We start from the raw sequence: 18,138 nt of genomic DNA on the forward strand, positions 1-18,138 counted from the left end.
TACCTTCACATAATCACATCTTTAACACGTTGACTGCCACGGGACCACTGGCGGATGCAGCAGGGGTTCACATCTGACGCCATGTGGCTGCCAGCTGCCACTCTCTCCATTCTGTTTACTGTACTGCAGTATATAGTGCAGTAGTGTAGATTCCATTGCATTTCTTAACTGAATTGATGCCAGTGTATAAGAAGACATGTACGAGACCTTGATCAAATTCTTGAACTTTTTTTTGTTAAATCTTCACTTCGTCCAAACATATAGTGTACTAAACAGAGTGGAACACGTGGCTGCCAGCGGACACATGGGATCAGGCACACATCTACTGATTCCACTGGTGACCTCACAGCAGTCATCATTTTGATTTAAATATTTTTTCTCTCCTTCAATAAAATATTTTCAGTACTCAAAGTATTCCTTGCTGTGTTCTGCTTCACAGTTTACATATTTTGAAAGTGCATTATTTTGCTGAGCAAAACTTTTTGTTCATTGCACCAAGCCAGTCATCCAATTTCTTAAAACCTATAACTTAGATGCATACATTACTTTTTATTGTATTTATGTTATTTTTACAATATTTGTATTTTCACTGGTCTCCTACAGTCTTTAAACCAGTATGGCATACATTTTGTGAGATTTATCTTTGAATTCTTCAGCCTTGGCTCATGTTCTTTAGTTTGTCTTTGACCAGTATTATTCCTTTCAGTTTATTGAGTCTGACCAGCTACACCATCATACACGAGTGTATTATCATAGCTCATGGAGATAGTATGGTGATTTTCATATTCAGCCTTCTAGTATCGATCACCTATATGCAGAGGTCATTCTTTGCTTGAGTTCATGACAAAAGTAATCCGTAATTCTAAATTATTCCTCTAGTCATTCTTGATCAATTCATTGTGTTTTTCTGAGTCCAAACATATTTGCTTTTTATTTATTGACTACGAAAATGTAGTTTTTGACTTAATATTCAGTGTCACACTTAAGTGTGGCCATTCCAGCTGAAATAAAAAACTGTAATTCATTTTGTCAGTTTGAACCTTTGAAGATACTTCAGAAAAAATGTTAAATCACACTAGTAGGAAATAAAAAAAAAAAAAATCAACTGATAGGATAATTAGCAAGCATCTTTTCGAACACCGTTCCAGGGGAACAGCGTAGGATTGCAGGTCGTTAAAATTTAAAATTTGCTAATGAGGTGACCAGTTTTGATCATAGTACGATCCTCATCAGACCATTAAAACTCTGTCAACTCTGAAGACATAATGACACTGTACATCCATTTTTCTTTATAAGGTTGCATGGTCTTATGTTGCTTTTATATTTGTGTTTATAACATAGTAGAAAATTCAGCTATAACCATTAGCAATTTTTATATATATATATATATATTTTTTTTTTTTTTTTCTGCTTACATTTAGCTTATGCAACTGTAGTTTCATTTTATGGTATATCACGTATTTTGATGTGCAATTTAAGCTTAATGTTTGTTATTACTAACAGCATACTGTCATAAATGATGGTAGTGAATTTTCCTGTTTATTTTAGCTTGTGTCAGGCCATCACTGACTTTATAACATCACTGATCAATAACAGTATGTCTAAATTCAGGTTTCATCTTCTAGGTAACCATTTGGCATCATGTCAACCGTCTTTGGACTATGTGTAGCTATTGAAACCTCCTACAGAAGACAGGTCACATTTCAATACACTATGTTATGGGATATCACCTCCTTTCAATTCTCTAGCACTAATAAAATTTTTTTTCATTGTGTAATTGATGTATCATCTCATATTTATATTTTTAGTATTACATCTATAATAATTACACTTTATTGCAATCTTATTAGGAAATTACTTAATACTCAGTAACCATTGGCTGCAAATGACATTATGCGGTAGACAGTGGGCATAGCTTTGGCTACTTTACCATAAACAGCCAAGTGTGGGTCAGCAGTGTTTATTGTTGCTAGTTAGCAGGCTGCTCCTCATCATGGATACATATGGAATTGTATTTTAAATTATTTACATTTATACTTAAGTCTTGTCCTCCAAAAGTTTGTATTACTCTTTTCACATAGTTTTAATGGTCTGATGATGATTATACCATGATCAAAACTGGCTCCTGATTAATAAATTTTAAATTTTAGCAACCTACTTGCAAACATTGACCATTTTTATTTAAAAATCTTTATAGAATAATTAGTGTGTCAGATTTTAAAATACGTTTATCATGCAAAAATATAGCTGATGAAATGTGTAATGGTAACATTTATATTCCATTTAGGACATTACATTAGCATAAAAATCAACTGAGGTTAGTTATGAATATTTCTGTACATTAATATTGTGATATTCAATCTTTGTTAGGTCCAATTCAGAAATTATGTCTATATGATAACAATAGCAAACTAAAAGGAATCAATGAAGTTTCAGATTGTCCTCACTGACAAAAATCATGTTCATAAATCACAAAAGAACGATATTTTTACTGCCTGCACCATGGCCATGATCTTTGGGTGATTAAAGCTTATTAAAACAATGGATGTATGCTGAAAGGCTTACATAAGCCCATATGAACTAAAAAAACGTGAAGTAACATTACAGACAAGTTGCAATACTCTTGCCGCCCACCATATCTAGTTAAAACACAAAATGACGTCTTCTTGTAAAGCAGTTTCTACAACCACAATTGCAGCATGTTTAGCCTGAACTCATTCTGTCTTATTCTGATGTTATTTTCAGTTACTTGTAACCATAAAACATTTCTTAGACATATGAACTTCAAACTGGGGATACAAACTTATAGAGATTTTCAGACATTTCAACTAGTAAATGACATTTTCAGAACAGTAAGTTGTAAAATTCTGAATGTTATGATATAGAAACTATTGAAACTAATATAGCCAATAAATAAGAAAGATAAAGTGTTTGTTATAAGGAGTTAGTTGTCAAATGTCTCTAAAAACAACAAACATTTTGATTCATATTTTGCAGTAGAAATTTGTAACACATATTACATCAATTAAATACAGTTAGCTTCATGTAGTTATTACAAATAACTAAATATTCATAAAAATCACAATTTTATTGTAACATTATTTTCAAAAATATGTTATACATTGAATATTGAGAAGCACACTTCTGTTTCATTCAATCTACATTATGAAATTTACATATGATATTGACTAAATGTAAGCAGTATAAAAAATTATAAACAAATGAAACTGATGAACATACAACAACAATTTGTATGTAATTGACTCTTTCACTCAAACACACATTGTACATGGTATCGCACTACATACTCAACATTTATATATTTGACACAAAATTATATACAGTTCATCTGCAAATTATTAGTACAGCAACTTCTGGTAGACGCAGAAGTGACTGGAGATCCAGGGAGTGTGGGGCAGGGCCCTGCACAGTGCTAGCCTTTGCACAGTTCCCACTTCAGCACTCAAATACAGCACAACTTTAATTAGTGCTAGTATAGCTAGACCATGTCAAATAGGAGACACAACACTGCTGAGCACTATCTGCCATTGGGGTGAGCAGATAAGTGCAAATGCAACCATTTGGAAGGCAAGCGGTAGCAATCTCATAAGCAATGACACAAATCACCAAAGGCAACAGATGGCCAGTCCAGTAACTGCATGTGTGTAGGAACGCACGGTTTTTGCTGTGTTCACATAATACTACTCACAAATGTGTAGTGGGATGCCTACAATGGCATAGTTAAGGGGAGTATCCAGCAAACACGGCAGGGAAGATCCGGCAAACACCGCAGGAAAGCAAACAACAACTTCCACAACTCAGGCACTAGTCAGCTTGGCACTATGGAGGGCACTGGAGGTCAAGGTAGTGAGGAGGAGGAGGAGGAGGAGGAGGAGGAGGAGGAGGATGGGGCACAAGAATGTAGAAGGGCAGAAAAAGAATAGCAAGATATGTATTATAGGGGAGGGGAGAGGTAAACAAAACAATGAGTTGGGAGAGATGGGTGCAGGAAGGATGGGAAAAAGGAAAAGGTGAAAAAAGAAAAATGATAATGTCCTGAGTAACACGCTGTCACTGTTTTCAGCACTTTGTAAGTCAGTTTCTGGGGCTGTGTTGGCCCATACCACAGAGAGAACAATCCACGACAGGGACACTGTAGCAAGGTGATCCTCATCAGATTCTTCATTTGTACAATGAAACAGAAGAAGAAAACAGAAACACATAATATTAATGCTATTAGTGATAAAATATAATCTTGTTAAAAAAATTGACACAAACAATTACACAGACTTAAGTTTGTAAATCATGTTGATACAGTTGCCTCAAAGAAATCGTGCACATTGTAGTGTTAACACTGACAGAATAAATGCCTGTAGTGATTCTTGTTTCAGTTAGAAGTTCCGAGTTAAACAAGTTACAGATATCATGAACATTATCTGTACATCACTACCAATAATCTGTGTGAAGATGCAGTGCAGTCACTCACACTGGCACAACAACAAAAAATGTTACAAAATTTTGGGAAATGACAACAAATTCATAGAATCAGTTGATAATCTTTTCTATTTTGAAGAAATGAGGATGGCTGGGTGAAGGCAGAAGAAACTGAAGAGTAAAGAAATGACTTGGAAAACTTTGGCAAATTAAATACGAGTTTTCAACATTAAGATTCCAATGTGTCCGATAATGAAAGCATGCAATCAGTTTCTGTTACCAGTTCTGCCCTGTGAAAAATGAGACTTTGACTTTTTAATATGAAAGCTGTTTAAAACTACTGGTTTCCCAGTGAGCATTAGACACAGTAAAATAAAGAAAGGATCCAGAAAAGAGAGTACAGCGAGAGATATTGTAAGACTGTAATTAGAATGAAATACAAGAGGGCAGGACCTATAGCCAGCTGAATCTATTTACTTCTTGTTCTAATAATCCATGTTGTGAATGTGCCACAGGACATAGAACGTGTAAGTTTTACAAGTTTGTTGTGGTTATATTCTATGAGTGGCATAGCAATATAGACCACCTATAAGGAAACTGATGGGAGCTAAGTTGCCACACGCAATGAGTCATGACCTCAGAGTAACACATGTTCACACAAATCAGCCTGCTCCTAAAGCCAATTTTCATATAGGTACCTGAACAACAGTTGACTACTTCTTTCATTATTATGAATCAATACAGCCCTTTGCCATATCCAGAACAAGATGAAACTTTGTGTAATTTTTTATAATGATAATTGTTAATGACAGTATGAATTTCAGCCTTCTGTCTAAAATAAATTTTGATATACAAAACATTACCTAAAATACTGAATGTGACGTGTTAATGTGTTTTCTGTAGACATCAGTGAAGATGGTTGACTGAATACTGGATCCTTAAATAATGGTGTAAACAACACATTTAGGAAAGCACTAAAATTACATAACTTAATTTTTCATTACTATGATTATTCTTCCTACATAATGTTATTTTGATCTGTCTTGCTGTGTGAGTGAAGGAGGGAATAAACGTGGCACGTACAAATCGCTGTAACTGTAGCGAGGTGTGAATGAGCATGGGAATCAGATTGTGCAGTTCTTATGTGAGTCACATACATGGGAGTAAATGATAACTGTAAAGCAGCCCATTTTTACTACTCGGGGAACATTAAACTTACTTTAGTCCTTCAGATAGTTAAAGGTGGGGCTAATTTGTTTTTATTTGATTTTTGGAGATTTATTATTTGGTAATTTCATCTAAATTGATTTTGGAACAGGGACTGACCCATAGCAGGAAACTATCGGGTACATGAATTGTAATAAGAAATGGAAATGCCGTGTGGCTAGGGCCTCCCGTCGGGTAGACCGTTCGCTTGGTGCAAGTCTTTCGAGTTGACACCACTTCGGCGACTTGCGTGTCGATGGGGATGAAATGATGATGAAAGACACACAACACCCAGTCATCACGAGGCAGAGAAAATCCCTGGCCCCACCGGGAATCGAACCCGGGACCCCATGCGCGGGAAGCGAGAACGCTACCGCAAGACCACGAGCTGCGAAGTTGATTGGCTACTGTGGTAACTGGCCAATCAGTAAAGAGAACTTTCATGTGCATTAGGACTGGGAGAGGATTTTCGCACGTGAGTTGGTGGCCTTCTCTCAAGATGTGAGGTCATGTTGCCAGGACCTCTATTAAATTTTGTTACATATGAGTAACAGTCAACTTTTGGAATCTGTGATGTATTAGGAAATGTGTAAGATTAAATGTGGATAATGTTTATGGAAGTTTCAGATTACTTCTGTATGAACTGCAAATTTCTTTTGGAGAAATTCTGTGTTGTGTGCTGTGCAATAGTAACAGAGGACTTTCTACATCAAAAGTGATGATGTGCATAGTATTAAAGTAAGCATTCCAAACTGTAAAACAATGTGTGTTTTTTTTTCTGTATCAGGTCTGTGTAAAAACCTTCAACTAACTATTAGAGTGAAAGTGTGCTATACAAGTGGCGAACTGTAAGCTAGGATGGACTTAGCAGCAAATGAATGTATAGAAAAATAACAAGATATAAAGGAACTTTAATGTAATGACTTTTCTTCATTCAGATGTTATAGCCAGATCTGGTAAACTTACAAAATATGCACTCTGTTGAAATTTTTTACAGCTTTTCATAGTTGAGGAACATTAAACATCACTTCAGGGTAGGCATGTTTCTGCAGAAACTGTTGAGATGAGTGCTTCTGGTCTTAGTAGAAAGTCAGAACAGAAACCTGTGCTGCTGTCAGGTCTGTGTGAAACCTCAAACTAGCTAATAGAGTGAAAGTGTGCTGTACATGTGAAAGACTAATTAAAAACTCTGTTAATTTCTGTTTTTGCATTTTTGGAACTGTTTGCTATGACGGACTTCATAGGAAATGAATGTATAAAGAAAAGGCAATATATAAAGAAATTTTTGAAAAGGCCCTTTCTTCATTCAGAAGTTATAGCCAGGCCCAGTAAACTTAAAAAATTTTGACACGTGTAGAGCAACTAAATCTTTTACAGCTTTTCTTAGTTGAGGAACATTATATGTTGTTTCAGGGCAGGTGTGTCTCTGCAGAAACCTTTAAGATGAGTGCCTTCTGTCTTAGTGGGTAAGCAGAAAAAAACCTGTGCTGCTGCATTTCGTAACAGAAAATAAAAATATTTAAATATGTTTTGCAATAATAAATAAACATGCATACAAATAAGGATTATGGAACGTATGTTATTTGATCAAAAGTGTTCGGACACCCATATGTTATGTGGAATTGACCAGTAGATGTTATGAGAGGCAGACTCTCCAATACAAAGGAGGTGGGAAGTACTGTATTTTGAGTAGAGAAATGGTAATAGCAGAAGGGGTCCGCCTGGGTAGCTCAGTGACTTCGAACATGGACCAGTCATTGGATGTCACCTGTGTAACAAATCAGTGATATTTCAACCCTTCTAATGTTGTCCAGGTTGACCGATGACTGTTAGTGATCTGAAACTTCCTGGCATATTAAAACTGTGTGCTGGACTGAGACTCGAACTCAGGAATTTTGACTTTTGTGGGCATGTGCTCAACCAGCTGAGCTATCCAAGCATAACTCACGATTAGTTCTCATAGCTTTACTTCCAGTAGCACCACATCTACTACCTCCCAGACTTCACAGAAGTTCTCCTGTGAAAGATGCAGGACTAGCACTCCTGGAAGAAAGGATATTGCAGAGACATGGCTTAGAAACAGCCTAATAGATGTTTCCAGAGTGAATTTTTTACTCTGCAGTGGAGTGTGCACTGATATGAAACTTATTGGCAGATTAAAACTGTGTGCTGGACTGAGACTCAAACTTAGGACCTTTGCTTTTCACAGGCAGTCCTGTGTATTTCACAGGAGAAGTACTGTGAAGTTTAGAAGGTAGGAGATAAGGTACTGGCAGAAGTAAAGCTGTGAGGACAGGTCATAAGTTGCGCTTGGGTAACTCTGTCGGTAGAGCACTTGCCCGCAAAAGGCAAAGGTCCTGAGTTTGAGTCCCTGTTCAGCACACTCCACTGCTGAGTGAAAATTTATTCTAGAAACATCCCCCTGGTTGCGGCTAGACCATGTCACCGAAATATCCTTTGTTACAGAAGTGCTAGTCCAGCACATTTCACAGGAGAACCTCTGTGAACTTTGGAAGGCAGGAGATGAGATATTCATGAAAGCAAAGCTGTGAGGATGGGTCATGAGTTGTGCTTGGGTAGCTTCAGTTGATAGAGCACTAGCCCACAAAAGGCAAAGTTCCTGAGTCTGAGTCTCAATCTGGCACACAGTTTTAATCTACCAGGAAGTTTCATATCAGTTCACACTCCACTACAGAGTGAAAAAATCATTCCATTGGTGATGTGATTGTGGAGTGGAAATGTGAAAGAAAAACCACAGCTGAAGCACTGCAGAACACAGCTGTAAAAAATTATCAGTGGAAGGAATCATTTGTGAGTTCCAAAGTACAACCAGCTGATCGGCTAATGCAATGGCTGTACATGAGTTGAAAAGAATGGTCAAGCAGTTTCTCAGAAGCAACACATTTCTGTAATCAATGTTAAGTGTTGATTGTGGTAAGATAAAGAATGGTGTCACCAGACAGTGGATGACTGGGCAAGAGAGAATCACACTATACCCTGTGGCAAACTGGTGGAAGGGTTTGGATTTGGCGAATGCCTGGAAAATGTTACCTGCTACCACGTAGGCAATAGTGAAGCACAGGTGTTACAGCATGAGAGTATTTTTTGTGGTTGAGCTGTGATCCCCTCATTGTGCTTAAGAAACCACTACATGTGGAAGGATATGAACCTATTTTACAGCAGTGTGTAAAGTGTGCAGCAGAGGAACAGTTTGGAGATGATGACTTTCTATAAGGACGAAATGCACCCTGCCATGAAGCAGCATCTGTTAGACAATGGTTTGTGGGCAGTAACATTCCTGAATTGTTCTTGCCTGCCCAGAGTATCCTGAACCAAATGAAATACATCTTAGATGAGTTAGAATGTCAACTCTCCATTAGACTCCTGCATCCAACACCACTGCTAGAGATGGGCACACTCATTCATCTTTGGGAACTAGTACACTGGTGATCATTCCTTTTTGGGAACCATTCTTTTTTACTCATTCATTTTTTATCTAACTGTGCATGCTACATGGAGTTTCGACACAGAAGCTGAGAAACTGCATTCTAAAATGTAAAAATAGAAGCTTTGTATCAGCAATGGGAGCAGCAACATAAATATGCTAGGAGATCATCAGAACTTCATAAGTGAAAAGAAACAAGACTTTTTTAAAAAAAACTTTGCTGATATAGCAGAAATCATTGCTTCGGCAATCTTTACAATTGAAAAAGATAACCTGTTTTTGATCAGTCATCAGCAGAAAGGGGGCCCCAAGGTTTATGCATGGAATGAGTTATTTGAGAAAGAGAACTTCTGAGTGAGCACAGGCCATTAACCGATGAGAGTAAAACAAATATGAAATTCAACAATTCAGTAAATTTGTATAATGTACTTAAAATATAAATTTTATGCACACGTGTACTTGGGGGCAAAAAAAATCACTACCAGTTTAATGTACTATGGGAATGGGAACAAAAAAAAAAATGTCCATGAAATTCATGCTGAATGGCTTTTAAGTTAAATCATTAGTTTCTGTCAGAACAGCATAAAGTATGATCAGTTTTAGAAGTGAATGTGTTTTGATTGAAAAGATTTTGGAGGAAGATCTCTTTGTATTTATCTTGCAGGAGTAAGATATATGAGAGGATTACATTGACAGGTTTTGAATTAAATACATATTCCCTTCTCAAAGAACCGTCTCGTAGAGCATCTTTCTGTGCTCCAAGGGGATCCATCATGCAAGGTGGTCGGTGAAGGCCATTTACGTACAGAAAACATTTATGTTCCATGAGTAAGTTGAATTACAACAACAAGTAGAGACTGCAATTTGTTCTATTTGTATTTTCCTTGCCAGTATGTAAGTCAAAGCATCATTCTGTGCCACTTCATAAGCCAAAGCTCCATGTTTGGATTTCAGAAGTCTTTAAAAACTTTATACATGTATAGCAGTTCACCAGTACCCTGCACATGAGTAAAAAAAACTGAAAAATCATTTATGGTTTCTTTCCCCTATTCTGTCACCTTAATCTTCTGAAACAAAAATGAGAAGAGTCACTACACTGAATCATAAAGCAGAATCAACAGACAAAAATATATAAGTATTCTAGTAGGAAACGATCAAAAATTATGACAAATGGGATTGAACAGTTTGTTTCTAATAAAATAAGATTATTTTTAAACAGATCTGATTTGAGTGACATGTTCCTTCTGACAGATTCCTCACAGTGACATGAAAATGAAGTTGTCATCAACACTCAACACCTAGTTACTAAGCTAAGAGTTGTAAGTTATCCAATGGATATTGCCTCACACAGGAAATAGTAGGCTTATAGATTGTATTATTAAAGTTAATGCAGCAATATAGTAATAACAATTGACACAAAAGTAAAAAAATATTTCATTAAAAAGTTCCTTTTGAACATTATTATTTTAGATGAAACGTAAACATGATTTTATGCCATTCTATGATATTTCACATGTAGAGGCACCCCTTCCTCTTTGCCTATAGAACCAGAATAATGCACAACTATTTTTTTGTGCAAAGAAACCAAACTAGGGGGTAACAGAAAGAAACAAAACCACACCTGAGAAATAATAGCCTAAATAAAGCAGATCTATAAATTAGGGGGGAAAATAATGACTGCCTCATTTTGTCTCTTCAAACAGAAAACAACTTGCTTTGGGATAAATGTGTGTTCTAAAGTTGATCAAAATAATGAGGAGTAAGCAGATTTCTCTTTTTGCTGTCTGAAAAATATGTACGTATCACAAACAACTTAATTTTTGTATAAGTTATATCATTATTAAAAATTTGAACTGGAACAAGGAGTGAGTGATTACACAAAAAAATAATGAAACTGATCAAATGAGACCAATTCAGTAACAAGGAATGGCAAAACTAGACTGAGGAATGAGACCGAGGAGGGAATGAGACTGGCCAACGTGAACAGTGAACAACAGTTCCTGGGAGCGAGACCAACCGCGACCAAAGTGAGTGGTGAATGACCGTTCCTTGGAAGTCATTCCTCTGTCTTTTTGTTCACTTTAGTAAACTGTTCCTTTGGACCCATTTGTTCATGAATAACCCACATGCAATCATTAACTTCTCTGGGTTCAGCTCTTGAGGAAGAATGGGCAGCCATTCCTCCAGAGACATTCAGACACCTCATTGAACATGTCACCAGTAGAGTTCAAGCTGCCATAAAAGCAAAGGGTATGCATGTTCCATATTAACTGCCACTAACATGTGTCTGGATACTTTTGATCAGACAGTGTATCTGAGTGTTATAGGTATAGGGATACTACGCCTCGGTTCAGGAACTTTTTTATAGTATAAAATGACCCTTGCAAAAGGAACTGTTTGAAGTTCTTTTTTTTAACAAGAGCTCATCATCCACTAAAAATTCAATTTGTGAATGAAGGGGATTATAAACATTAGAGCTATACTCCGGTTCGTACACTCATAGATGTAAGATGGAATGAAGAAGTTTGATGCTGGATTCAAAGAGATAAAAAGTGACTTACATGATGATGTAATGGAGGGTGCATAGGTAATTACTTATTTCATGTTTCCTGAGATTACTTACCTCCTCTGTAGTTCACTGATAACAGACGACAAGTGCTAGATGGCCTCATACGCTGCATCAACTGGTATTACACCAGTACCATTCAAGAACTCTTCAAGCTCATCCCTGTTATTTTCAAGAAGATGGGGCTTCCTACTAGATTTCTTTTTCTTCTTTTTATCCTCATTCTGTTCTTTATCCTTGTTTAGTTTTTTCTTGTGTTTTTTGACATTTTTTTCATCACCCTAATTGAAAAGAAAGAGTACACCATCAAACATGTTATTATCTGAGCAATAAAATAACATTGTTAAGACAATATTAAAATGAAATATATTTCAAACATAGGAGTGTCACTGATAAATTTGGTGGTTCATCTATACTAATCCAGTTACAAAAACTGAAAAAAGAATAAGATGAATTGACAGAGGTTGTGAACAACAATATTTTCATTTGCTATGTGCATCACAATTCATTCTGAAACATTACAAATGAGCAGGGAAATCATTAACAGTGGCTAACTCTTAGTATAAATGAAATGGCTACGGAATTATACAGCAACATATGATTTCGTGTACACCAACATATTCAGTAAGCACAAATGCAAGTAGGTCATACATATTTCATTAACTTGAAATAATGAATATTATATACAGATTTATGGTGCCCAGAGAACAACAATCACAGAAGCAGAAAATTCTGCAATAAGAATTAAAATGTATTTATTCTATTTGCTAAGCCTTCTAAATGATAATGCAAAAATGATAATTTGTCTCTTTTGAGTGGTAGTCTTTATGATGCACACATGTTGTAACTGTGTACTACATAAATTTTGGTCATCTTAATTCCACTAAAAACATTGTTCTTGTCCACAATACATCACTTGAATAACAGAACATCATACATTTGATTTTCTAAAAAGAGAGAATTCTTGATCTTGAGAAGAACGCTGTCCACACCACCCCCACTGCCTGTTTAACTTCTTATTAACTATTTCCAAAACCTTTGTAATTACAAAAAATCCTTCCATTATGCATATATATAATTCTTCTGTCTTAATGTTGCATCAAATTAGAGTAAAAAGTTATTTCTTTGATGATTATCTCCATCATTTTCATTTGAAGCAGCTCGTTGTTGACTGCTGTTGAGATGGCCTTTTGTCACCAATAACTGACCTATGATTGGTTGTCCTACACTATATCTTACTGTTAGATATCTTGCCAATGCCTATAACATAGAAACACTAGTCACATCATCACTTCTGTTGCAGTCCTCAGTTCTATTCTAATTTGATGGAACAGTGAGATGAGAACATTTTTTACTAGACTGTGATCATGGTGAACTTTGTTCCCATACTTCCATAATCTGTTGACAGGAAGTAACTGCTTATGTCAACAAATGTTGTGTTTTTAAATAACATTTATATGTTATGTACCTCCTTATTCAGGCTTTCCAACTTTGCTTACACATTATCATTCAGGTAGATTGTGACAATTTGGAATAAAAAACGTAATCACATATGTATTTTCAATTTGTATAGTTTTTTAGACTGAGACCACAACATATTTTGTCTTGTTCTATGCAATATACTGTTCACCATGCGCGCATATGGAAAATGCCATATCTGCTAAATGCAGAGCTTTTTCTACAGTTCACAGCTGTCACAGAACTGAATTTCATAACAGGTTTAATTGTGATTGTTATTTTATGATGGTTTCTTTTGTGAATTCTTGTGACTATGTTTTGCCTTTAGCTATATGCATGTAAATCAGTTATAAGTTCACTTATTGCTGGAAAATTATGGATTTCTCAGCTCATATTTGCAGTGCACGCCATCATGTTTCATGTAGTTTTTGGGTTGTTTTGCTGACAATAAGTGATAATGTTGCAACAACATTTTTAGAGCCAGAAAACATACTATGTGCACAGTCACATTTGATTCCTTATCTTAATTTTCTGGATGGAAAAACTTTTCTATCTTGTTTTGTTCACACTACACTTTTTCTTTTCACTTGTTTCACAAATACAGTTATCTGCACCTACACAACCAAAATAAAAAGTACTTAAAATTTGTCTTGGTTTTATATTTTTTGGGTATTGTTTTCATGTCATGTTTGTCCTCTTGACTGAGGAGGCCAATATTTTTTTGCAACAACAGTGTCCTTTGCTTCAACATCAACTCATGCGTTAATTCTTCATTTACAGGTTTTGCTAGTGTGCTGATTAAAAATTGTAAACAAGATAAATGTCAGCTTCAAAATTTCGTCCTTACACTTAACATGCGCCTTCCTTTTAGCACATTTTTTCACAGTGACACGAAGTTATTATTAGCCATTTGTTTAAAGAAGTTTGAGAATGCCATTCTGAAGTGCAATGGGTGAAGCAAATGATTAGCTGTATATTTTCATACATATATGTCAGATCAAATTCTCATATACATTATAAACAACATGAAGGATCACAAGATGAGGGAGAGGGCTGGAGTTTATGAGTGGTAAATCTGGATAGGCTACTCGTGTGTGAAATCACAAGTGGATCACATACATGCTGATCAGCTATAAAATAAGCATATTGTATAGTTTATGTTTTAAACTGAGGAGTGGCACATTGATTTCGTAGTCCTTGCTAACAAGATAACTGATTGTGTGTCTCTGTAACATAGTTCATGTTCTAATGAGTATGCCTAACTGACTGACTGTCTTACAGTTAGTACTGTGACTATTTGCAAAAGAGCAACATGAATGTGATTCAGTATTTTGAAAATAGGTGAGAACAATCTCTAGCAACACAAGTATGACAGAGGAATAACTAAAATTAAGAGAGGAAATTTTTACTGAATGTGTCATAGTACTGAGAAAATTTGTTATAATTTGTGTAAACAGTAAACAAGGGCTGAATCTTGCCATAAACAAGCTGAAAATGTATCTAAAAAGTAATTTGAAACTGGAATTAATTTTGAAACTTGTCAAAGTTATACATGTTCTTTGTAAAAGGGAACACATTTACATGGAAAATGAAATTATTACATTATTATGAAGAACAAAGTAAGAAAACTTTAATATGTATGAAAAAGAGAAGGCTCATAAAAATTAATTAACTAATAGAGTCAATTTTGGGTGATTTTCATGATAACTGTGTTATCTTACAGTTCTGAGGAGGAAACAATTTCTTTTAGAAGGTACTGGACAGGGAATACATATTTTTGAGGTATCAATGTAGCCAAGAAAGAAGATAATTTTAAGTGTAGATTTTCATTGCCTGAATGAATATTTACAAGCCATTTTAATGATTTGATAAGGGAGCAAATATCACCCTCCAGACAGGCAACCTGAAGAGCTTTTATCAACTGTGAAAATACAAAAAGAAATATCAGAAAAATAAACTATGCTGTTCACAGGAACTTTTTCTGTGGAGAGTGGGGTAAGTGTTTTGTCATATGTAGTAGCGTTATGTTAAAAAATTTGACCTGTAAATTTTACGATAAAGTACTGTACTCACATTTCGTTTCTATTAAGGCAGTAACAGTAAAAAGATAAAAAAAAGTGAGCAGATATATATGTAAGAAATATTAGCATTTATTTCCATATTTTTCAGCATCACATGAGAAACTTTAATAGAGGCTCCATGTTGAGGACTAAATATCTCCAGAACACACCTAACACTTAATAAATGTTTGGTACAGTAAATCACTGCATTCAACCATGGGCACTGGTTTGTTACACTTGGTTCTGGTGGCAGGGAAAAATCATGTGCTGCTAGTTTGCTGGTAGCAAACATCTTCTGTTGTTAAGACACCAGTTCAGAAAATGAATAAAAGTGGCATGGACAGTTGTTGCAACATGGACAAAGAAGATCAAAGGTATGACATTTAAAAATTTAACTCTGAGAGCATACTGGCTTTCATTATTTAACTTGATACATTATTCACAAAGAGAAATATATGCATAAAATTCAGGTTTATTTGTTGCCTGAGACTGCTCTGTTGCAATTAGATAAGGCATAACTGTGGTGTCACCGCCAGACACCACACTTGCTAGGTGGTAGCTTTTAAATTGGCCGCGGTCCATTAGTATACGTTGGACCCGCGTGTCGCCACTATCAGTGATTGCAGACCGAGCGCCGCCACACGGCAGGTCTAGAGAGACTTACTAGCACTCGCCCAGTTGTACAGCCAACTTTGCTAGGAAAGGTTCACTGAGAATTACGCTCTCATTTGCCGAGATGGTAGTTAGCATAGCCTTCAGCTAAGTCAATTGCTACGACCTAGCAAGGCGCCATTTATCCTTTGCTATGTATCTAATGAAGCATACCTCACGCCAGCCTGCGTGAGCTTAACGCGTGCCTTTCGGCTACTTCCGAGTGGCGTGGCTGTCTTGCTACGCCACTACAATAACTGTTTATTCTTTTTTAGGAATATAATTATAATTTTACCACAATCTTGGTATTTAATCAACTGGCATTCACAAAAATTACTTTGAATTTTAAGTCAGATGTTTTAACAGTATAAATGTAGCACTGATTCATATAGTTTTTGTGCAAAGACAATTCATTTGGTAATTCTGTAATGTGTATCTTATCTATAGAATTTGTAACAACAGGACTGTTTAACATCTTTAATGGAATATCTGTAGACAAAATGGAATCACAAAATTAGGAATGAAACTGAAAAAAATTACCAAGAGATAATTTGCCTCATTGTTCTTTTTTTCAACAGGAGCACTTGTCATGGATTTTATTCCAATGTTCTCTTAGTGTTTAATAATGTTGAAATGTTGAAGGACTTCAAATCACTTCTGAACACCAGGTACTACATGTTAAAAATACAGAATGATGTAACTCTGTAAGCATCCTCACAACATATACCTTCATAAGCACATTGTGGGGACATGCCAACAAAATTGGATAAGTCTCACTAAATAATACTGACTCAGACTTCTCAGTTTACTGAATGCATACCACACCAAAAACGCAAAACCTTGCTCCAAATTTGAAAGAAATGAAGGCAATAAACTAAATAAAAAGTACTTTAAAAATATTCTTTGCAAATAAGTATACAATGACAACTGAAAAATTTAACACTATATATAATACGTACATAATAATCAAATAATGGGAAGTCCATGATGGAATAACAACAATATTATGAGAAGGATAGATAGCTACTCACCATATAGAGATGTTAAGCTGCAGACAGGCACAACAAAAAGCCTGCTATACATTTAAGTTTTCACATGAAAGGCCTTCTTCAACACTAGAAAATGCATGCACATGACCAATGTCTCTGGTTGTTGTGGCTGAACTGTGGACAGCAACTGTGGATGATGGGAACAGCAATCTGAGGCGGGTTTTGGGGGTAAGGAGGAGGCATGAGCTGTGGAGGGGGGAATGGAAGGAGAGGAGAAGGAGCAGTGCCACTTCGCTTGTGGGAGCATGCAGGGGACATGGTGGGGACAGGGTAGGACTGCTACGTGCAATTGGGAGGTCGGAAAACAGGGAAAGGGGGTAGTGAAAAAGGAAAGTAGAAGAGAAGAGGAAAAGCACTAGTGGGTGCATTGGCGGAATAGAAGGTTGTGTAGCATTAAAATGGGAGCAGTGAAATGAGTAGGTAGGTAAAGGACAGGGACTAACAAAGGTTGAGGTCAGGGGGTTACTGGAACATAGAATGTATTGTAGGAATAGTTCCCACCTGCAAAATTCAGAAAAGCTGGTGTTGGTAGGAAGGATCCACAGGGTGCACAGGCTGTGAAGCAGTCACTGAACTGAAGCACATTGTGTTGGGCAGCATGTTCAGCAAGTGGCTGGTCCAGCTGTTCATGTCCACAGTTTGTCAGTAACCATTCATGTGGTCAGACAGTTTGTCAGTCGTCTTGCCCATGTAGAAAGCAGCATGGTTGTTGTAGCTTAGTTTGTAGATCACACGACTGCTTTCACAAGTAGCCTTGCCTCTGACAGAGACTGGAGGAGGTGATGGTAGGAAGATGTATGGACAAGTCTTGCATCTAATTCTATTGCAGAGATATAAGCCATAAGAAAAGGGTGTTGGGAGCAGGGGTGGAGTTGGGATGTACAAGGATATTGTGTAGGTTCACCACTGTGGGAGGGATGGGAAAGGTAGTGGGTAGGATATTCTTCATTTCAGGGCATGACGAGAGGTAGTTAAAACCCTGTCAGATAATGTGATTCAGTTGTTCCAGTCCTGGATGGTGCTGAGTCACATAGGAAGTGCTCCTCTGTGGCCAGATGGTGGGAATGTGGGAGGTGACTGGAGAGACATGGCATGGGGCATCCATTTCTGTACACCTCCCACCTCCCACATACCCCCTGTCTGGTCACAAAGGAGAAATCCCCTTGTGTCTCAGTACCACCCAGGGCTGGTGCATCTGAACCATATTCCACAACAGGATTTATCGTGTAATGAAATGAGGAATATCCTATCCACTATCTTTCCCCAGCC

General features: G+C 36.5%; 1 protein-coding gene across 2 annotated transcripts in view; it reads right to left on the reverse strand.

Annotated features, from left to right (window-relative positions):
* Positions 1 to 2,256: 2,256 nt before the first annotated feature.
* LOC124722868 (rab-like protein 6) overlaps positions 2,257 to 18,138 on the reverse strand; it is a 180,751-nt gene continuing 164,869 nt past the window's right edge. Inside the window, exons 10-11 of one of the 2 annotated variants that reach the window (XM_047248000.1) lie at positions 11,709 to 11,932; positions 2,257 to 4,180 (exon numbers count right to left, since the gene is read on the reverse strand). In XM_047248000.1, coding sequence (XP_047103956.1) covers positions 11,744 to 11,932 — 189 coding nt within the window. In that variant the 3' untranslated portion in view covers positions 2,257 to 4,180; positions 11,709 to 11,743. Of the gene's footprint in view, positions 4,181 to 11,708; positions 11,933 to 18,138 lie in introns of those variants that run through there. The other variant, XR_007006454.1, reaches the window with a different exon arrangement.

This window comes from Schistocerca piceifrons, chromosome X (genome assembly GCF_021461385.2).
Source record: "Schistocerca piceifrons isolate TAMUIC-IGC-003096 chromosome X, iqSchPice1.1, whole genome shotgun sequence".
Classification (NCBI taxonomy): domain Eukaryota; kingdom Metazoa; phylum Arthropoda; class Insecta; order Orthoptera; family Acrididae; genus Schistocerca; species Schistocerca piceifrons.